The 22,457-nt window shown below is 46.8% G+C and overlaps 1 protein-coding gene across 1 annotated transcript in view; it reads right to left on the reverse strand.

The window, feature by feature from the left end:
- The window catches only part of LOC120836552 (Down syndrome cell adhesion molecule homolog), a 120,227-nt gene that overhangs the window by 15,943 nt on the left and 81,827 nt on the right, over positions 1–22,457 (reverse strand). The window contains exons 7-10 of the mRNA XM_042292585.1: positions 16,346–16,493; positions 9,378–9,526; positions 8,067–8,195; positions 1,080–1,244 (exon numbers count right to left, since the gene is read on the reverse strand). Of these exons, the coding sequence (XP_042148519.1) occupies positions 1,080–1,244; positions 8,067–8,195; positions 9,378–9,526; positions 16,346–16,493 (591 nt within the window). The remainder of the gene's footprint in view (positions 1–1,079; positions 1,245–8,066; positions 8,196–9,377; positions 9,527–16,345; positions 16,494–22,457) is intronic.

Genomic DNA, 22,457 nt, shown 5'->3' on the forward strand with positions numbered 1-22,457 from the left:
AATTTTATACATTGTCTCACAAGCTCTGGGAAGCATTGTGGTGAAAAGGTCGGGGATTTTTTGGGATAATCAAAAAGTACAAACATTGCTCCTGGCACTCGCTAAGCCGAAGACACACTGATTATACTTCATACAAAATACAGCGTGCAGACGTCAGCCACCACGATATCTGTGGTTTGAATGCCGCGTGCCAAGTTTCGCCTTAAATTCGTGGCCGTGCGGAATTCGAAGGACGAATTTCGTGGTGACTTGCGTTCGAATTTGTTTTCACACCGTCTTTTGTGTGATGTATAAGCAACATGACCGTGGCTTTAGTGCACGTACCACGAACACTTCGTGTGGTTTGCTAGGAATCGGCGAGTTAGCACACTGGAAAGTGCGAACGGTGAGAGAAACTGCGGTGCTACGCAGATTACATCGACAATGCACGCAAATGAGAAGATAAAATTTACAAGGCGTAGAAGGTTCGGCGCGCAGAACATTCGGACCTACAACGAGCCAACAGGGTTTTCAAATTTACCTAAACGCGCAATTTAAAAAAAAAAAGATTTTTCTCTTAGGAATTGAACCTAGATCTTTTGCGTGGGAGCCAAGCACGATATCTGGGCACTTTAGTAATGTCGTCTGACCGTTGGGCTAACCCAAATCTGTTGGTTTAAATAGTCAGCAGAGTGTTTCCTTAAAACTACCGGGCCTGCAACGCATCTACGACTTCCAGCGTCCCGTTCCGCCCAGGCATCGAAAGTGGTTCCGAAGTGGCAACAAATGACGACACAAAGAAACAAAGTGTTACGCTGTAAGATGTCGCGATTCCATTGGTCGGTCGTAGAAGTTCCGCCAAAAAGCACGAGCAAACACGAGTGAGGCCCTCCTTGCGACGTCGCGATTCCTGGCTGACGAAGCTTCCGTGTACTATCACACTAGAGAGCGATCCAGAATCACGCCCGCCGACAACATGACGTTTCTAGGAAGTCATTTGGCGGAAATCGAACACTTTCTTGGACGCAGTGAGACGCGCACAAGGCAGCACGCTTAAAACCGACATAGAAGGGGGCGAAAGCACACCGAGGCCCACTCACTGTCTTCCTCGGTGTTGGCCGTGACCCACCCGCTGAAGCGTCCCCACCCGACGCCGTTCTCGGCCTTGACGCGCAGGCTGAACACCCGCGCCGGTCGCAGGGATCCGATGCTGGCCAACGTCAGGGACGTGTTGGTGGTCAGGTTGCGCAGCGCAGCTTCGTCGTCTGCACAAACACACACGCGCAGAGACAGGCACGGGTTAGATAAGACGTTATATAAATCCCTGACAGAGCAAGAACGGCAGGGAGCGTCTTCTGAGCCCGGCCTGCAGCACGCGTTCTCTGCCTTGTGCCACGCTATGCCTGCGCGCGCGCTCGACGGGCACGAGACGGCGAAGCATTGTAGAAATTTACGGAGCGCATGTTCGTCTGCTTATTTTGCAGGGGTTGTAGTGACGTCAAAACGCCAATCTCTGATTAGCTCTGATTGGAAGGATGGTGAATCGATCTCAACATCAGCTAGCATTGATGCCTGCCCACAATCCTTCAATCAGAGCCAATCAGAGCTCGCTGCTACGAAGTCACCGCAATCCCTGCGCAAGAACCAGACAAACTTGCGCCCCGTATAATCACTGAAAGATTCAGAAACGTAGGGCCTGACGAGGCATCTGCTTATCTCTACCCGCCCAATCAAATTTCGGTATTAATGATCAAGTATAGTAGGGTTTTACCCTAAAGTGAAGGTGCACTATACATGTGCAGGAAAAGCGGTGCCGGAATGTTTGTCCCTGAAAGCCGCTTCTGCCGCAATAAGACAGTGTGTGCGGTAAAAACGCTTTGCAGAGCTATTTGCTTGCACCCGTAAACCGGTAGAAGAAACGGCGTACACCGGAGCGTAAATAGAAATGTATTAAGCGATTGCCAGCTTAGATGTAGATGTCTCGCTTTAGTTTCCTAAAACGTGCAAATAGTTTTAAGCATTATCATGCACAATTTAATCGAGGAAAGATAGAATGAGCAGCGTATAAGGTTTACGACGGAACGGTGTTCAACGTACATTCTTGCCAATGGACGAATGCTCAATTTTAGTAGCTTTCAATCCTTTCGCTTGTTCGCGATTAGAACTTTCTCTGCTCATTTACGCCCACAAAAAGTTTGTGGTGATTTTGCGTTTGCCGTAATTTTGTTGTAGCTTTGAATGCAATAACGCCGTTCGCTGGGAAATCGCAGCGCGCCAGTAATTTGGCAGCCTCCGTTCTCTGCCATTCCGACATCGTCTTCGACGGGAACACTCTCAAGTGGACTTACCGGAATTCTCCTTAAAGGACAACCCCACTCCATTTTTACAATTTTTGGGTTATGATCTGTTCAATCGAAGCCGGCGACCCTGATTCACGAGATATAATTTGTTTTTCGGTAGTGTGTATAGTTTAGTAGATATCGCGAATCCAAGTATCGTTCCGGCGGCACGGCGAAACCGAAACTACCGGCTGAAGCAGCTTGGCAACACTGATATTAGTGGCGCGTCGTGTCCCGCGCTCCTAACCTGACGCACCGACAATGTGGGCTCAGTCGCACGTGGAGTTTCAAAACAGAATGTAATTTGCACATTTCCTTTTTTTACCGCTTCACTTTGTTAATATGCACCAAACGTAGTAAGTTTCAAGTGTGCATTTACAAATTTGCCGACCAAAAAGCGAATCCGACTGCTATAAATATGACGCGGTCAGTGCCGGCGCAGCGTAACTGTATTTGTTTCTTGCTCGCGGACCGAGAGAAAAAGAAATAATGGGAGATAAATAGACAGATGTATCCACAAGCGGTCTTAGTTATTAAAGCTAAGGTGCCTTTATGTGCACGCTAGTTAGATCAGCTGCGACCTGCTGCGTCCAGCCGATCGTGCTGGAGCAGCCGGCAGACGGTACACGAACAGCGACGGCCCCGCATCGTTCTTCGAAGACGCATATTTCGTGGAGAAACCCGCAAAAGTCAGCAGCCGCAGATCCCGATTGCCCAACGCGAGTCCGGCGAGTCCCTCAGGCTCCACGACACGCGCGTGAGCGAGCATCACCGCTTCGCTCTCTTCCGGGCTGTCGCGGAAGCAATGCTGGACTTAAATGCCTGGACGCTAATAAAAATAGGAGAACACAGGATAACGCGGTAAGCACCTCTTGCCGTTAGCATAATCGCAGAAGGCCACAGGAAACGAAGCGTTCGCGGCGTCCGTACGAGAGCGTAGGACTAAACCTACGTTATTGTCCAGTGTTGCTTCACTAGCTCACTTGGTGCCAGCGTTGCTCACCCGCTTTCGGGCCGCTAACCGAGCCGGGAGAACATTTTTAATATTGGTTTTAATCGGTAATGTGGCGTAGGTTTGACGTGACATTTTGAGTATGACCGCATTTTGACCCCCTAAAGCGATATCAGTCATTTCGATAGGGTCGACCTTTTGAGTGAAGTTGCCCTTTAAGCGAGCGCCCTCCCTAACAACCTCGCCAAACAAACGGTTTTAATTACGAAAGCGCTGTCTACTGTCTAAAGTCAGCAAACTTTCGAATTACATGACGAGAAAGAAAGTGAAAGAGACACACGCACGCACAGACACGAACACGCTCACTTATGAACAGGCACGCACACAGGCGTACACAAACGCACCCAGACACGCCTGTGCATATATACGCACACGCACAGACAAGCACAGGCATGTGTCTGTGCACACGCACAGACACACGTATACGCATTGCAAAAAAAAAAAAAGGAAAAAAAGAAGACGCAACCGAACAGTGAGGAAAGAGCTGACTCCCTTAAACCCTTACTCGTTGCTGGCGCATATTCGTCAAGTCTCCTGCTTCTTTCTTGACATTCTGTTTGGCGATTTAAATGACCGCATTAGAAAAAAATTATATACCGAATTTTCGAAATATACATTTACTACAAAGTGGAATAAAAAAAATTGTGCTAGAGAAAGAAAGACAAACAAAGAAAAGCTTTCATTACAAATTTATCTCGTAACTCACCGGCGCTCGCGCACACATATTTATAAAGCGCGTCAAAAACAAAAGGTAAAATAGGAAAAAAAAAGTTGAAGGGAGAATTAAGCTCATAAGTAAGATGCCGCTGGAAGATTTTTTTTTTTTTTTTGCCTTTCGATTCCCGAAACGTAAATATTTTAATGACGGGTATCTGATGAAACCCCATTAAAAGCGACTTCCTGGAATGAAATTCTCTTGGCGATTTCGCTTGGCGGCAGCTCGCTAGCTGTGCCCCAGACAGCCAAGAGAAGTAATACGGCTGCTATTCATAAAAGAATGACGCAGATTACGGGAGGATCCTGATTTTATATTCAGTGAGAGCAGCTAATTTGCAGTTACCTTTCGGAGCTGCTTGCATTAACGAACAATAAAGAAAAGAAAGAAAGGCCGAGAAGCACAACTTGCCTTCAAACTCAATATTTCAAGTCGGCGCAGCGCCGTTCAAAGGATGTGCTGGAATGCGAGCAAGTCTTGCCCCACGTCGTTTCGGATTAATCCTTGTGCCGCGCACTGCGCCGCCTAAGTGTGTCGTCCATTTGAGCACGCGTGTTGAATAAATTAGACGATTTTCGCTTAATGAGAACGGATGTAATCAGATGTACGACGTGCAGTCGGCTTCTAACACCATCTGACAGACTTCATCGTATTTCCTCAATAAGATTATGTCTAGAAATATAAAAAAAACATAAAACGACGGAAAGTTTTTTTTTTATTACTGATTTTAGCAATTCCTTGCTCTAGAAAAATGCAATAGCGTTATCGGGCCCGTTCGCATCGCCTTCTCATTTGCCGTGCAAGCGTGTCTTGCATGGCCTAGCTAGCAGCGTGTCTGGCTCGCAACCGATGGGCCGTGGGTTCGAATCCCAGTTTACATTCTTAAAATTTTTTTTTAAGACAAGCGAGTTACTTTCTAATGTTAAATCATTCGGGAAATGCGGCGACCTTTAATTCGCATTATATGTCATGTTTTAATCACGTTCACTCCACGTGTGACGTCACGTGAGCGTTGTGGGTTCTTTGAATTTCTCGCGCGACGCGCAACCAATCAGGATTTTCCTGTCACGTCACTACGCTGGCTTTTCTGCGATACGAACTCCTTAAGGGGTAGTGCAGCGATTTTAATGTTGAAAGAATGGGCAGGTTGTATTGTTTATATTGGCTATCCAAGCACAAGTGACCAAAACGCGTCACTTTGACCCGAAAAACTGCTATTGCGCTGCGCATTCGCAAAGAAAAAAATTCCGAGGACACCTAAGCACTTCTTATGAGTTGTGAATGCGAAAGCAAGAATGTCGTTCTTCCGCTCCCTTAGTGCGTCTGCGGCGTATGGCTTGGACGGCCACGTTTCGCCGGCTGACGGCTGAGTGCGGATGTACAACCTAGGGTGCCTTCATGTGCGCCTTGCTTATGTAGAGTGGAGACATCCGTCCGTTTTTTCCCACACGTTTATTTTTCTTTTTTGTTCAGAAGCGCGTGAAAAAGCGTGTCCCTGTACGCGTTTGAGGAGCTGACAGAGCTATGGCGACATTTTGTTTTCGTCGATTTTTTTGTATTTTCCCCGTGAGCACGTGCTGTCGGCATCGGGTACTACAAAGGGTGGCATCACCCTAAACAGAAGGACAATGAGGCACCCCAGTACAACCCATCCAGTGTTTGCCCGGGCGGGCTGAGCGGCACCGCCGCACTTCTTTCTGGCGGCCAGGCCGCTGCGTGCGCTGCGCCGCCATGGAGAGGGCTTCTCTGGTAGCGTTTTTTTTTTTTTTAAACTACGCCGCACGAGAGTTAATGGAAGCCTGGTTCCTTGATGACGCGCGCCAGCCAGTGGGAGCCTAACCATCAGAAATCGGCTTCACTTCGCTTCTTTGGGACAGAGGCGGTTAGGTGCAGTTTGGCGCGGCTTCAAAGCTGAAGACGTCGGCTCGCTCCATAGGACCAGTCAATACTTTCGCAATAAAAACGAATTATTTGCCGATCTGCAGCCGCGTGTGGCAGTTACGAGAATTATGATGACAGCGTTTCTGGGGGATACGCGGAAGGCAACAAAGCTATTGCCCCTCCGCTGCTACACTCGCCGTCAGCCCCGTGGCGAACCGTCTTTTGTGTCGATCGCTAGCCCCGATCTTCAGTGATGCTGATTCTTTAAATGTCGATAATCGCGGAGGAAGCGGCTGGGGTCTCTGAAGAGAGAACCCAAGGGGAAACCACGTAATGCCCCACAGTACGTCACTCGAAAGGCGGCGTGGAGAGTTGAGAGGCACTTTGACCTTCCATTTGTTTAATTAAAAAAAAAAAAAAAAAAAAAAAAAAAACTAGCGCTCGCAAGAAAATACGGCTTTCTGTTTTTCGTTCCATAGGTAACACAGATCGATTTCGGCAGTTGATTGGCCAAAGTCGGAAAATCATTGCCCCGCCTATTTAAGGCTAACGCGTTAAAATAATTTTATGAGGACAAAAGTTGGAATATATCCTTTTTTCAATTTCGCAGTGATGCATAGATCATGTGATGCCGCCATCAGTTGGTTATGCACTGTGAGTACGCATTGAACACAAGCGCTTCGTCCGCATTCGGACTGCACTCGGATAGAAACGTATTTCCCCCGAGTGTTGGGTCATTGCTCGGCGCAAACTCGGATCCAATCACCGTCTTCACGCCGGAAGCGACGAGAACAAAAATGGCGGCTGCGCATAATCTATGCATCATTTCACAATTTTCTCAAGAGTCTATAGACCATTCCATTTAGCGCTCTCTGGGCGGCACCATTTTGTTCGACCGCAGCGCCCTCTCCACACATCCGGGAAGTTCAGCGGGTTCGGCGGTGTAAAACGAGAGAGAGGGCACGCGCGCGACTCCGCTAGCAGACGACAAAACGGGAGGTTGCCGTTCTCCATTTTTGGGCTGTATCGGCGGGCTGTACGGAACATCGAACTCTCGCTCGTGGCTGCCGTTGTGAAGTGGTTTGCGTTCTTAGAATAGTTGTGGCTACTCCAAAATCAGCCTATAGCTCTCTGTTGTTCTATTTTCCCAAATGATCAACTAGCATATCTTTTTTCCGTTACTTAAATAGCAGTTGAGTCAGCCGGCAGTACCACCCTCAACTATTGCTTGTATTGCAGCAGGATAGCACGTTTTATTTATTATTTCAGACTTCCACTCATGGTCGCTAAAGGCCTACACCAGTACGAACTTTGTATAGTAAAAAAAGGTACAGCAACCGGGTTTACTTTTCGCCAAAGATACCGGCCAATCTGACACAGTTTTCCCTATTTTTGTCTTTTATTTGCACGCAGGTAGCAGCGCAATTAGATCCTGTGAGTCTTTTTATCTAGCATATTATTACACGATAACTGGCATACCAAAATCTGCGGATCTGCGCTTAAAAGTTCCAAAATGACGCGATTTTAAGAGAGTTTGCTCGCCAGCCGGACGCTAGCTATACAGCCCACTCGGCGGAGCGGACGATATGCGGGGTGAGAGGGGGAGTGCATTTTTTTCTCTTTTACCCTCTCTGCTATGACCCTAATGGAACGGTCTATAGAGAATCCTTTTCCGCAACACATTGAAATGTTTTTGTAAGAAGTATGAAATCATGATCGACACATTTTATTTTTAATGTAATGATTGGCACGAGCGGCCGGTAGCGTCGGCTGCGGGATTTCTAAATCGTCTTTTTATGGCGCAAACTGAACTCAAGCGCCTTAAGCATCCCATAAAGTCTAAAGTGTGTGGCCTTTTTTTTGGTGTTAAGAACGCGTTTAAACATCGCGACACCTCCCGTGTCCTGAGATAAATCTCAGAAAAAAAGGGGCCATGTCACGATACATGATCGCGCTTTAACAGAAAAATGGGCTACGCATGAGTGTATTTTTTTTTTTCTAGGGTACTCAGGATATGTAGTTTGAGTTTGCGCATTCAAAATACGACTTGTAAATGCACGTTGTGCCCATTTAAAAGGAAACTATGTATAGTATATTAGAGATAAGAAAGCGACGCACGAAAGTTGGTACATACCCGAGCCTGCCTCCCGGAACTGTACCAGGTACCGCGTGATGGCGCTGTTTCCCCGGAAGGGCTCGGCCCAGGATAGCAGCAGGCTGTTTCCAGTCGCGTTGGCCACTGTCACGTTCACGGGGGCTCCCGGCACCTCTGACAAAACGCTGAGCTCAGACTTTGCGCCCACATAGTAGAGTCACTTTCAAGGTTTGCTTAAAGTACGGCAATCTAAACAACCACAGTAGCCATTTTGTTTGGACGACGAGCTCTGATTAGTTGAAAGCCAATGCCTCTTTCATCATATTTTTTTTTTAAGGCGTGCCGCCATTGACTAGACGAATGAGCTGCTAGGAAAACACAACGGTATTAAACACTAAACGTGCTGCAATACAATTTGCTGCAACCGAACTTTCGCAATTATAATACGGCTCAAGAACACTCGTGAAGGTTCGCTTGCAAACTTGCCTAACTCGCACAATCATAATGTGGCCCACGGAGCACTCGGAGAGCCAATCATTGGTAACTACAAAAAAAGCTAGGCGAGCGAAAATAAAGAATGCTAAGGTCTGGGATGTATCACTGAGAATATTTTACATCTTCAAGTCATGCTCAGCAATAGATTACAATCTTCATTCTTCGGTTGAAATTCTTTTTTTTTTTTAAGCCTTGTCATTCGCCAAGCTTACTTAGGATATCACAGTGATTGGCTCTTAGAGTTCTCTCTGGGCCACATTATGAACGTCCAAGTTTGGCTGAGCGCAGTTTTTAGAGCCTCACGGAACAATGCTATGAGGAACACGTGAACGAGATGCCATATATAAGGACGACACTGGAGTGCAAGCCCGAGTAAAGCGCCCGACACACGCTGGACAAGGCGTCCGACGGGTCTTAGGGCGACCTGCACTCTAAAAAATGTATGTAAGTATGCTTTCACGCACAACACTCGGAGAGCCAATTACCGCAACTTAAGGAGGCGGCTCAGCGAATGACGATGCGGAAACATATGTTTAGACCAAAAAACGGAGTCTGAGTTGTGACATTAAGCAATGCAAAACGTCGCGCTTGCATTGCTTAATGTCACAACTCAGACTGCGTTTTTTGGTCTAAACATATGTTTCGGCATCGTCATTCGCTGAGTTGCCTCCGTAACTTGCGGTGATTGGCTCTTCGAGTGGTGTGCGTGAAAGTAGAAGCACAAACGTTTTTTAGAGTGTGGCTGGATTTCGTCATCTTTTCGACACGTCGTGTGCCCCTCCGTCTGACGTCTTGATTCGGATATGTCCCTGACACCACAGTTCCGGTGAGTGCGGACTCACCCTGTGAGTGCGGACTCACCCTGCACGAGCAGGCGCATGCTGGTCTCGTCGGAGCCGTAGTGGTTCTTGGCCATGCAGCTGTAGATGCCCGAGTCCTCCACGGTCTCGGTGGACACGACCAGGGTGGAAGTGACACTGGACACGCTCTGATTGGCCACCGTGGACACCCTGCATAAGACGAACGACCAATCGCATCCCCGTGTACGACACCGGTACTATCCTAGACAGGGATGGACATTGGTCAGTCGACATGCAAACAGTAGGCCAGTCTAGCGGGCGTTTTGATAGCGTGTTCTTAAGATATAGTTTCCCAATCTATATATGATGTCCTCAATAGATCCTAGCGCCATAAGACGAGCCGGGAGAAATCGGGGTGCATAGCAAGCTCAAGCTTTCATAAAATGTGTATTTAGGTGGTACGTTTTATCTGGTAAAATTTCAAGTCGTAGCTTCCTTTTTAATAAAAACTGACACCAACCAACTTGTCAGGATCTGCTTGACCATGGCAAGTTTGTTGGTCTCACGAGGAGCCTTCTCGCAATTAGGTTAGTACTACGCCCATCAAACGGGTCAGTTGGTAGCACGCCGGATAAATGAACACGCGTGTAATCTGAACAACTTTATTTTTAGGCTCATATTTGAACTGTAGCCTCAGACCGCAAATTTGAATGTGCTCATGCTTGCATACTTTAAAACGGTAACGATAGACTGATTTCACCAATACAGTGTTTTTGTCCTGCTAAGCGCGAGCAAGAGCGAATTCCTTCTTTTGCAGCGAAAATACACATAGAAAGCTATGACAGTCTTCAATATGTTCGTTCAACGATAATGAACTTGTAGTCTTAACTTTTAGGTTTGGAGGCAAATTAGATGCCCATCATTTAATATTTTGGAGTGATTAAGTTTTGTTGTTTTTAAGTTGTTTTGAGTGTTATTCACACCCACGAAAAAGTGTAGTGCCACTGCTGGCTACAAGTGTTTGATCGATACGGCGCATTTGATCGAGTTCCTGGCAAAACAAGTTCTTTAATTCAAGGAAAATGGCTATCAAGAAATGGACTATGGACATTCCTCTTATTTGTGTCTTACCGCCATGGTTGGCGACAGGCAATTTCTGCAGTCCACTTTCGTAGTTCAAAGTTCAGATTTGCTACGCGGAAATATGATATGTGCATTGTTATCGGAATATCCGCCATGCGGGCGACGGCATTCGTGTTTTGCAGCGAAGCGTATTTGTGGAACATCGTAGAATACACAGAGCGCAATGATTTTTGTTTTCAGTTTCGTGTTCAATTTATCTTTTGGTTGATTTCGATGTGCTCGTAGCATCGAATCAGCGATGCCCATAACGAGTTAAAATACGTCGCGCCCTGTGTCTTGCTAACCTGTATCCATCTCTTCGAGAAACAAGAAACGTCAAACGTTTGCTCTCTAACTTCACCTCACGACTCACCCCTTTTTATGCCCCGATGTGAGCGACGCAAAAATCGCGCAAACGCCTGCTAAGTACATTCCGACTGAGCTCAAGTGTTAGCGACTTACTCACACACAGCGCGACACGCAGCAAGCAAGCAACAACAACAACAACAAAAGGTTTCGAAAACAATAACTCGAGGTGCACACCCGACGCAGCTTGCAGACTTCAATCATCGCGCCATCGGCTCCGCGAAAACCGCATGCAGGGACGAACGATGTGTATGCGGGAGAGCTTGCCTATCGAGGCACGCACTTTCCGCATCGCATCGTATAGCGACGAACGACGACGAAGACAACGATGACGGCGCGGCTGTGTTGGACATGACACTGACATGCAGCGCCCCAAACGCGATCGAGCGGGCACGCACACACCGCGGACTCGCCGAATGTCGACGGGCGGCGCGCGCACGCCAACGGCTGCGAGCGTTTGGGGCGGGGGTGGCAGATCCCGTCGAGCGCCGCAGGCTTCGACAGCTCCGCACGGCGTGACTAATTGAATCCCGGCGCAACTCCATCTGCGTTACAAGCGGAGCGGAGTCTGACGACGGCGTTCCATTAGCCGATAGGCCTACCTATAGGCCTAGCTAGGCCTACCGGCTCACTCGGTTCAACGAGTCGCGCGGTGCAGCGGTGGGGGCGCTAAGCGACGCTCAGCGACGACAGGCGTCGGTAAGCTTCAGTTTGCGCGTGATTCGATGGTCGTGCCGATCGCGTCGATAGATCCCTTCTGAATGCCAGCAGACGCGGTGTTCCCGACTCGTGGAAGTCGGACCTAATTGTTCGTCTGTGTACGGTTAGCCGCGCTCCAAAAGGTTCGGGAAGAATTGATTTGTGGAAAGTGGCTACGCACAGACAGAGAGAAAGAAAGAGAGACAAAGAGAGGGAGAGAGGGCGAAGGCCGCGGGGGTAGGGGGGGGGGGGGGGGGGCTAAACAATGCTTAGTATTTATGTACGCGCCTGCCTAGATGAAGTTCAATAACGTCAGATCGGAGGTAATATGTTCTGATGGTAACGCCCCCGTTCTTTTTCGAAAGGATATTGAACGTTTGCAACCCCTATAAACACGTTCTGTGGGCAGTGACTGAGGGCGCCAAGGCGTTTTCAAGATTGCGGTGTATGTGAGATTGCAAGCTTTACGTGCTTCGCTCGAAAGTTTGACCATTAAAAAGACAAAAAAAAAAAAGAGAAATAAGGGAGGAAAGGTGTGCGGCTGGGAAGGGTGCGTTCGTAGTCACGTAAAAGTCATGCTCTAAATCTTCGTTATGCCAAGATTTAGTGAACCCGATAAAAATGCGGGGGTCTCGGCGCTTTTCTTGAGACACGTTTCGAAACGGCGCCATAATGTCTTGGCAGCTTGTACTCCAGCGTAAACTCCCTTCAAAATTTCCAGAAAGGAAGCAAACAAAATATAAACAATAAAGCATAAATGCTAATTTTTTTCTTTTTCTTTTCTTGGCAGGCGTCACTCTCAGAATTGATTTGCAGCGGCGGAGTCTTTTATATGGCACTCCGGAGAGAACAGGAACAACCCCTACGAACTCGAAAGGTTTCCGTTCTTACGCTGGTTTTTCTACTCGCAGCGAACAGGGAGAACCGGCATAGAAGGAACAAACTAACACACGTACACATAAGCACACACGCACACACGAACGAAAGAACCTCAGGTCTACATAAAGGAGAATGTGAAGAGGCGGCGGCCATAAAGAAAACAAAAATAAAAAAAAAGGCGTAGGTGGCGCAAGAGCGTGAGAACAACAACACCGAGGATTTAATGTAAAAAAAAAAAAAAACATTTATAGGAAGGAGGAATTGGGAAAAAGGGCTCCCGATAAATGGCGCAAAGGGTCGTTGGGTAAAGGGGTCACGTGGGAATATCGAGGTGTGTGTTTCGGCCGATGAAAGTGATCGCCAGTCGCTGCACGCTCACCAGGTTCATTCACTACCCCGGGAGGGTTGGGGCGGGAAAGGTCGACGCATTGACTCGCTTTCTTCCACGGTGGTCGCTCCGTTGGCTTCGGGCACGGCCATACACGACCGGGCAAAGGGAGGTCCGCCCGAATCCCCAAGGCGCATTTCGGGGAAAACGAGACCATCCCTAACACTTTTTTATTTACACTTTTTTTTTTTTGCAACCGGCTGTTCAGACGGTGTGCGTCGGATGTCGGAATGGTTTGTAGACTCGGGAAGACGCTCGTATTTCTATATGTATATCTACGTTTTTTTTTTTTTTTTGGCTGGGAGACTGATGAAGCTCGCCGTGGCGAAAGTAAGTCCATATTTCGACAGGGAGATAACGCGGGTGTATAGGGTGGCTCATAAACAATTTCTGCTGTCCGTATACGGATATTATCTCGCAGCAAGGGCTGTTCGACACAACCAACTTTTGAAGATGGCCGCGTTAACGTCGGAGGCGCCTGTAGATGGAGTGCCAGGTAGTTGGACGACGAGGGTGAACAGACCGTTCTAGAAAAATGTGGCCTTGCGTTTATCTCGGTCGCTGGGGGGGCACGTATGGATGCTGAACTGATTCTTTACTTAGGTTCCACTGGGGACTTTTAGTACACTGTTCTGATACCTCCGATAGCATTAGCCAACAACGACGACGAACAGGTTATTTTTTTTTTTTGACAAACGGTTCCGCTAAAACGTGTTCAAAATCGCAAAAAAAAAAAAAAAGCTTTGGACATGTTAGAGAATAGACTGTGTTGATAAATGTAGGTACATCGATAACTTAATAATCACAAGGTGTGTCATGTTATGACAGCTCTCGTCGTTCTGTGGTTGTCCTTCTCGTTTCGATATTGCGAGCTCATATATCTCTGCTCAAAGGCCTTTTAAATCTAAGTACATTTAAGTTAAGTAAGAATTTACACCAAACGGTGTTTGTGAAACACCTTCAGTTGTCAGGCATCAACAAATAAAAGCAAACAAATTAGTCATTAATTGTTTATACAGCAGGAGTTTAGTGTGCCAGAACATGGCGACATTCTTACCCACTGTAGATAAGCAATTTAGCCAGTACAGTACGACAGCCAGATTGGGGTTTAACGTGCAGTAGTGATACACGACCGAACGCCGGTACGTCCTTGTCCTTGTGTTCCCATTGTGTTCGAGGTATTTTCGTACTATTGCAAACATATCATGGATCGAGAGGAGAGGGAAAAATGCATTTTTGTTGTCGATTTTTGCTCTGTTAACAAACCCATTGTGTTCTCCTAGGTGTACCCAACTTTCTGCGAAGTGCAATGTAAAATATATGGTTGTATAAGACAAACAACATAAACCATTTTTTTTTTTTTTTTTAGCTTTGACCGTATTTGGATGGCGTGTGACATGTTATTTAATCTGTCCTTTTATTTCGCGGTAAGGTGCAATGTTTACATAAAACTAAGTTTGCAACATGTGGTGTCAAAATTGAGATGTGTTTATTTTACGCTTGTTCTTTTTCTGTTTGATTTGTTTTTCTTGTATGGACTGCCTGTTCTCACACACAAGCACGCAAGTGCTTTCGTGAGGCAGTAATTAATGTACGTGAATTATTTTGTGCTAATAAAACTATTATTATTATTATTATTATTATTATTAGTAAGAGCGCGTGCGGACCCGAGAAGTATCATGAGAAGCCATTCAATGTAAACATTTTGAGATTCTAGTTGATCAAATTGTGAATATGTCCCAAGTTCAAATGCCTCATTCTCGGGATTTGATCCAGAACGGGAGTAATAAAATCCAATAAAAGACACAAAAAAGCATGGTCCAAAATATCGACTGAATGCACTAGGAAGCCCAGCGCACGCCCGACTTCCGGGACAAGCACCAAACTTCCGGTGGCTTCACTTGCGCCGGGCTCGGAGAGCAGCTAAGCGCCATCCAGCCCCCTATAGTAGACATCAGTGGTCGACCCAACCAAAGGGAGTCTCAAATCAGATGGAATACACATCGGAGACTCGGGCGCTTCCTGTTGGCTCTGCAGAAATGTGCAAACTACATACCACTTCAAATTAGGTGCTTTGCCGCGGGCCTCCAATGTATCGGCAACACACCCGTTCTTTCGAGCGGTTTTCTCTGTTGCATTGTAATAAGAAGTGCTCCTACTATAATTAATTTAAAAGTAGTAACACTGTTCCCGTTTCTGAAGCGTTTCTTGTTTTTTCTTGTTCACCAATTGCTGCATCGCCATTACAAAGCAACTAGAACTGACATAGCATAAATGGCAGTTGAAAATATCATTTGGAAAGGGAAGTTTCAAAGACATTTACCGATACATAAGGCCTTCGGCATAAGCGCCATTTGAAACACTCGTGAGACCGGGGTATTATGCTTCTTAGTAACCATAATTAAATGATTAGTATGACCACGCCCTGCAGTTCTTTTGCCCATCAAAACTTATGTACCTGCTTCTTTTTTCGCCGGCATGATGGAGAGTTTTAGTATTTCGTATAGAAGTAAACGCAAGCTAGTTACGTTTTTGTTAGCGTTGCCTGCTCCACGCTTCGCATGCGCGCCGTCATCACGCGCCAATCCAAGAGTGTCGTTTGGGCTCCGAGCTCGCGCTGTGGGGAACACGGAACGATCACGCCAACGCTAAGTGCTTGCGTTCGCTCGTATACGGACTACTAAAGTTCACTTTTATAACAGTGTCCATGCGTCTACTTTTCGTACAACACCGAGGGAGTCGATCAGCGCGGTCTAACGAGGGAGCGCGGTGAAAAACAAGGTACGATAAACAATGTACAGCAAACCCTGCGGTGCGACAGTTAGAATAGCGTTTCACAGTCACACGTCGTGCTCAGCGTCAGCACCTCTCATTTCATTTGAACGTGAAACGTCGTTTGGCTAAGTGTTTGGCATTTCGTGAAGCCCGGATAAAAGCGTGGCCGCGAGGCTCAACACTGATTGGTTGACAGGTGGGAGAGGAGGAGTGAGGTTTTTGACGCTGATTGGTTAACGTGGAAGTCATGTGACCAGAGGCGAGGAGGAGCTCGGCCACCTGTGTGCACTGAGGGAGAGGAGCTCGAGAGTATGGGAGGTTCTGAGAGATTGCCAAGTTTATCAGCCCGATTAGCGGTATAGCATAGCTTAATTCTAGAAACAACTATCAAGTATGCACATGCACGCGTTACACTATATGGTGAAGATCGCCGTGAACGTTAGGCGTCTTGACACTCAGAGCTTCGCCACGCATTCAACACATTTGCCTAGGAATTCGGCATTAATTATTTAGCATTTAGCGTTCCTTCAGTCTCGTTATTTGGCAACTCAATCGCTCCCTATGCTGCAATGATAGACTCTCTGAGTCTTCTGTGGAAATGCACACGGAACGCGCCTTTTTAAAGATGGAAACTGTCAATAAAGCTCCTGCTTATCAAAGCGGCTCTGACGCAGCTAGGCTGCGATGGCGATGCTGTTGGTGCGGCGCATGCGCACAAGCTTCACTACACGTGAATCTCGTGTCAGCGCAAGCGCGGACGTGTATGTAAACAGCGTGTTTGTTTCCGTACAGCCACTCACCTGAACTTGCTTTTGTCTGGGACGCGGTCGTTGTTTTTGGACCAGGACACGGCGATGGGGAGGTCGCCCGTGGCCATGCACGCCAGCTTTGCCTTCTCGCCCCGCTTCACAGCGTGGGCGCGGAACTTGACGTCGAACTTGGGCGGCCCTGCAATAACGAAACAAAAGGAAAACCTTTGAATATTTAGAATCTCGCGTATATCATTCAAATTAAACAGTAAATAAACGTCTGCATGCCGATACGTTTTCTTTTCTCGTCGCTGTCCCTGCGCACATTGCATTCTCTATATGTACTTTTTCTTAACGCGATAGCATTAGAACGCTCGTTTTGACTGAAACCCCGTGGTGCCTTTTGTTTTTTTCAGCGCCTGGGAGAGAAGGAGAAGGAGGGGGAGAGGGTGACGCGTGCGACGCTTCCATTAGTTCGAAGCGCTGATGGAGGAAGCGCTGATGCGACGCGTCAACCTCTCCCACTCTTCTCGGCCCTGACAAACTGAGAGACACCGCCGGGTTTTCGTCGAAACGAGCGTTTTCTTCTTCTTCAAAGGAGCGTCGCACAGCTGGCGCGGAGCCAGAGAGGAGGAGGCGCCACGGCGCGCTGGAATGCGGGCGTGCTCAGTTGCAGCTCTATGCCGTCGCCGTTCGTTTTTCAGTCTGGGTTTCCGTAGTAGCGGTGTGTGGGCTGTGATGTGTGTCTGTATGTAGTTAAAACGATGGATGGCTGTTCTTTCCACGAGTCATATGAATGCGGTTCCTTTTACCAGTGGTATGGATGCGGTTCTTCCCACGAGTGATATGGATGACCGTGTCCAAGGGCGTCGACGTCCCTTGACAGACAGAGTACAGAAAAGGGACGAAATAAATTACAGGAAAATACAGTGGTGGATTCTTAGGAAATGCGTTATCATGACCCTCGGGAAACGCGACACACGTCCCCCTTTGGGAAACGCTAACAGTAACCCCATGACGATTCTAAAAAGAGTCCGAAAAAAAAAAATAAAGGAAGCAAAAGAGAAAGCCAAGACACAAAAGTGAAGGGGTCAGCGTTAGCGTTTCCCAAAGGGGGACGTGTGTCGCGTTTCGCAGGGATTATTCTAACATACTCCCTAAGAACCCACCAATGGGTCTTCCTGTATTTTTTAATTATTAGAATGTAGTACGTGTTATTTTATTTATTTATTCATATTACCCCTAAAGGCCCTCGTGAGAGGGTATTACATAGGCGGGTATTACATAGGGGAGGCAAAGTACCGAGATCTACGAAGCGGGTTTAACAAAAACAAGACAAAAACTGCTTTCCTTTACGTCGTACCTAGCATCAAGTGCCACACCTCGTGCCACTTGAGGCTATAGGTTGGACGTTTCACGTTCGCGTCGCGGTTTCATATCGCAGACTTCACAGTTTATAGGTTGAAACACTTTTTTTCGGGCCTTGATTGCTTGCCGAGATCTCTCGCTACATTGCAATGATTGCAGCTACAAGTGCCCTGCAGAAAGGATAGTTAACGCGTGGACATATTTTTTTTTTAGCCAGTGCATATTAATTTTTCTTATTCATCGGCTCTTTTTTATTGATCTCTAGACGTGACGTGCTTCTTCCTTCCTTTTTGAAAGTAGGACAAAGGCCGGGAATGTAAGAACAAATATTACTCGTTAAACAAAACAAATTAATCATATCCACAAAGAATTTTTTTTTCTATATTCGTTTTAAAGGTTTTAAAAACTTTCGAGAAACGACATGCCCCATTTCCCATCGCCGAAAGCTACTCAATCGATTCTCGCTTGGTAGCTATTTTTGGCTTTTTGACATAAGCGACATGTCTTCCATTTAAAAACACGATGCACCATCGAAAACACTTGTGTCTTTTTTTATAAGCACGGATCAACTGCGAATGCCCGTGTCTTTTATTCACTGACCTATATTTGAGATTATTCTATAAGTTAAACTTCTAACTAAAAAAAGAAAAGACAAAAAAAAAAAAAACGTTTCTTAGTATAATGGAATATCGAAGGTAAAAACAGTAACAATTAAGTGGTTTTGGATCTCAATGGCAATACATCCAGTATCAGTGGCAAATAGGGTTCCCCCGTTGGCCACAAGTTTGTTTTTGTTTTTTTTCCTATTTTTTAGCGTGTATAGTCATCTGACAGTTTAAAGAATGCAGTGCGTTGTCGAATCCCCAGCATCTTATTATCGCCTCGGAACCAATCGGATCGTGACATTAGCCAATAAGAACGTAGAAGTACCAATCACAAATCAAGAAGCCTGAACATAATAAGCCGTACCCTGCGCATTTCTTAAATATAAGCGGTGATACAGAGGTCAAGCGCCTGCCTTCGGATCTCTACATGGCGGATTAATTCGAATCCCAGCCGAGGTGCCCGCAATCTTACGGAAGGCGCTGTGTAACTTAGGTTTCAGTTGCACGCCAAAAGATCCCCAGGTGGTGGAAAATAAAAAAAAATTCAGCCCCCCCCCCCCCCCCCCCCCCCCTTCCGGGGTTGCGCCAGGTGCCTTCATCGTTAGTGTCACACGGAAACCTTGGAGTCGGCATTGCGGTCTGACACTCCTTGTCTCTGGTATTGTCTCTGTCTTTATGCGCATAAAGTAAACCACAGGACTGAGAAAGTAAATCAAATAATAATATCGGTGCTGTCTTTTTTTTCGTTTTTTGAAAATGAGTTGGTTTTGCCGAAAGGTTGGTTTGAGGTAGGAGGGTGGGGGTATTTACGGGATGTCATATTGTTTGTCGCCTGCGGCGCATGCTCAGAACTAGCTCCCATTTATCTGCTGGGAGGAATAAACCTCTTGATTGGAATGAATGCATGATTATGCACGTTTAAGGGTCATTCCACCCATTCAGAATCGGTGTTCTTGGCGGAGAATGGGAGCCGGTTTTTTGAGAGTGCGCTGCGGAGGATAAACGATATGGCGTCCCGTTAATACACCCTAAAGAGTTTTAAGGTGTGGGGTAGACATTGCAGACGATATCAATCAATCAATCAATCATTTTTATTTGCATCATCATCAGATAGTGATGTGGGCTGCACGGAATGTAGGCGCATGGTAGGCTGCAGTGACCTTATGGCATAGTAAAAAAAAAAAAAAAAAAAAAAAAATATATATATATATATATATATATATATATATATATATATATATATATTGATCATGCAGTTAAGTGGGTGTATGCATATTATAGTTAAGAAAACGTGCTATGTCAGAAAGATCATCATCTTCGGGGTATTCGGCTGTGCAATGTGATAGATTTGGATTCGTACCAAGGATTAAAGATACCACTACCTTAACGAACCGGTCAGAGTAGAAAAAAAGAAGAAAAAAGGATATTTTCTTATATTGGGGTGCGAGGAAGGCACGGTTTACAGCACTCACTGGATCGTCTTGTATGGGTCGAAGTTAACGTGTCTAAGAACCTTTAAGCCCGTGCATGATGTCGGATAATGTGGTTTTTGTGGTTCGCGGTTTTCTCAGACCTTCGGCCCGCAGTGTGTTATCTTTTTTTCTTCACGTAACCTTTGTATCTTGGCGTTTTGATTCTTCCTATCTATGCTGCCATGAACGCGCGTTAAAACTGTCGTCCGAAGTAATAACGCACCACAAGCGCATGATATATCTTAACAGGACACAGGACGTGACGCTGGGATCTCATGGGCTACATAGTGTTGCTCCCATACCTAGCATTTGTTTCGAGCATTCTATAATTCATATTGGTATCTGCACTATTGCAGCCTACCATGCACGTACATTCCGTGTACAGCCCGTTGTGCATAACTACGGAACCCAAGGCGACACGTGCGCCGCGACCCGTACGCGATGCTGTCCCGTTATTGACAGGCCAGACGATAAATGGGCAGAGGCTTTCGCAACGCACGTAATGAGAAGGAAACTTGCGCCGAGTTTAGCCCGCGCACGCCGCGGGTTTTAGCATGTTTAGGGGGGCGCTGTCGCAACCTCAACTTGGAGCACGTCGCGACCTTAATTGCCGTTCGATCGGTCTTTCCTCGGTGTAGTACCACGTGTCGCCTATTAGACTGCGCGGGTCCCCCTTTCTTTCGCTTGAGCAGCGCGCGTTGGGAAACTCGCATTCCGGCCCCTGTCATGACGACTAATCGAATCATGCGCGCGGCTGCGAGCGGTGGTGGCGGCAGTTAGTGTGCCTACATTACACAGGGTGTGCAACCGCTTGATCACGTGGTTTGGTGACCGCGTTTGCAGTACGAGTTGCGGGAAGGTGATGAGGCGTTGATCGAATGCAAGCGTCCCTCCGACCGCTTTCCTCCTTACTACGCGACGAACTTGGCGGATGCGCAATTGCAACCAGTCTGCGGGGGAGGCGTCCACCGCTCAGTTACGAAAGCTCTCCGTAGTTTCAGTTGCTCCCTCTCTTGAATCTAGGCTCTCTAGCAGCAGGCGGGAAAGTGCGCGCCCTCCTCTGAATATATGCGCGAGCATTCGCTGCAGTCGTGTCTCGCAGAAGTGTGTAGCGCTACGTATAACGCGTTTCATGCAAAGTGGCGCGAGCATTCGTCGTGCTTAACCAGCTTAACGCGGCGCTCGGCGGTGACACAGAAAATGGCCGCCGTAAGCGCGTATCGGTTGTTGTTGGCCGAGGGCTTCGTATGTGCCGGTAAATATACGCCGCCATACTTTGAAACAAACATAGAAACGAGAGTTCTGTGCGTTATGAAAAACAATATCTGTTTTAGCTAACGTTAAAACAAAAAAAACAGTGTGGGTTTGGTTACGTGCGCGAATGAAGATTGCATCACCGATGATATGCGCTTTATGGGAGACGAAACGCCCGATTCAATGATTATTTTTGTGAAGTAAAGTCGGGGAACCATTTTTTCCCAGTCTGCACACGGAGCACTGTCCGCACTTTATGCACAGTCAGCACAGCTGGTACCTATAGTCTGTGCTGGAACTACTAAATGAGCTACGCTTAGGGTATCGGCATTCTTTTCCTCGATATTGCTGTATAGGCGCCGCCAATCTTGGTGCTTGTGCAGAGCAGACGCAACTTTCGATCATCATGATTCAAAAGTGCGACTTTCTCAGCGTTAGATTCAGTGTTATGAAGCTCACATAATATTGCTTTTCTCTGTCGCGGACAGTTTAAACATATGTGAAGCACAAAAAAGCATTTCCTTCGATTTCAGATAAAGCTTCGGATTACCGGCAACCGTGATTTTCAGCCCCAAGATGGGCAACTGTCGTTACTCTGAAGCGTAGCTTATTTCGTGGCAATAGTCAGCGCATAAAACATTTTTATAACTTGCACACATTGAGAAGCGCATTGTTTATTAGGTCTCAAAGAAGCTCGTATCATAGATAAATTATCGTTAATTTACAAAATTCGTCACGTCTCGTCGTAATAAACGTCATAGAAATAAAAAAAAAAATTCCTTAGCCCTTAAAATTTGAACTTTCAGACGTGTGTAGTCATCGGAATATAGTCAAGAAAAATGCATTAGTTTTCTTTTATTATGATCAGAATGTTCCAAGCCCGGACGGTTTAGAATCTCTTTGCAAGGGTTGGAACATCGGCTTAAAACGACGCAAAATAGCCTGCCTAAACTTCATTTTTATTAATGCATTTGAGTCGTTCGCGGGTAAGGCCAGCACGAAGTATAAGATAGGAAGGCCCATGCACTCGAAGTGTGAGCACATGCGAACAAAGCGCGGGAATAGATTTGACCCGAACGCCGCGTCTGCGTTTCGCCTGCGACTCGGATTCAACGAATGCGTCGACGGACGCTCGTCGTCAGACTCGGGACCAATCGTCGAATTGGCGCCTTCGTAATCTGACGTCGCCGAAACATGTAAACGCGCGTGTTCCAGCCGCGGAACGCCGAGCATGAACGCAGGCACGTGAAACGTCGCGTTCAAATGCACAGCGCAGGTTGTACTACTTTATTCTTTTCTTAGACCTGAACACATTTGCAGACTTGTCCGTTCGCTTAGATCCTTTCGTATATTGCAGCGATTGACGCAACAACAGACACGATGTCAGAACTGTCTGTGGGCACTCCTCGTGCATGGTGGAAGCATGTTTTCTGCAATCAAAACAGTTCTGCAGACTCCCTTTTG

Source organism: Ixodes scapularis, unplaced genomic scaffold, assembly GCF_016920785.2.
Source record: "Ixodes scapularis isolate PalLabHiFi unplaced genomic scaffold, ASM1692078v2 PGA_scaffold3__209_contigs__length_174095766, whole genome shotgun sequence".
Taxonomy (NCBI): domain Eukaryota; kingdom Metazoa; phylum Arthropoda; class Arachnida; order Ixodida; family Ixodidae; genus Ixodes; species Ixodes scapularis.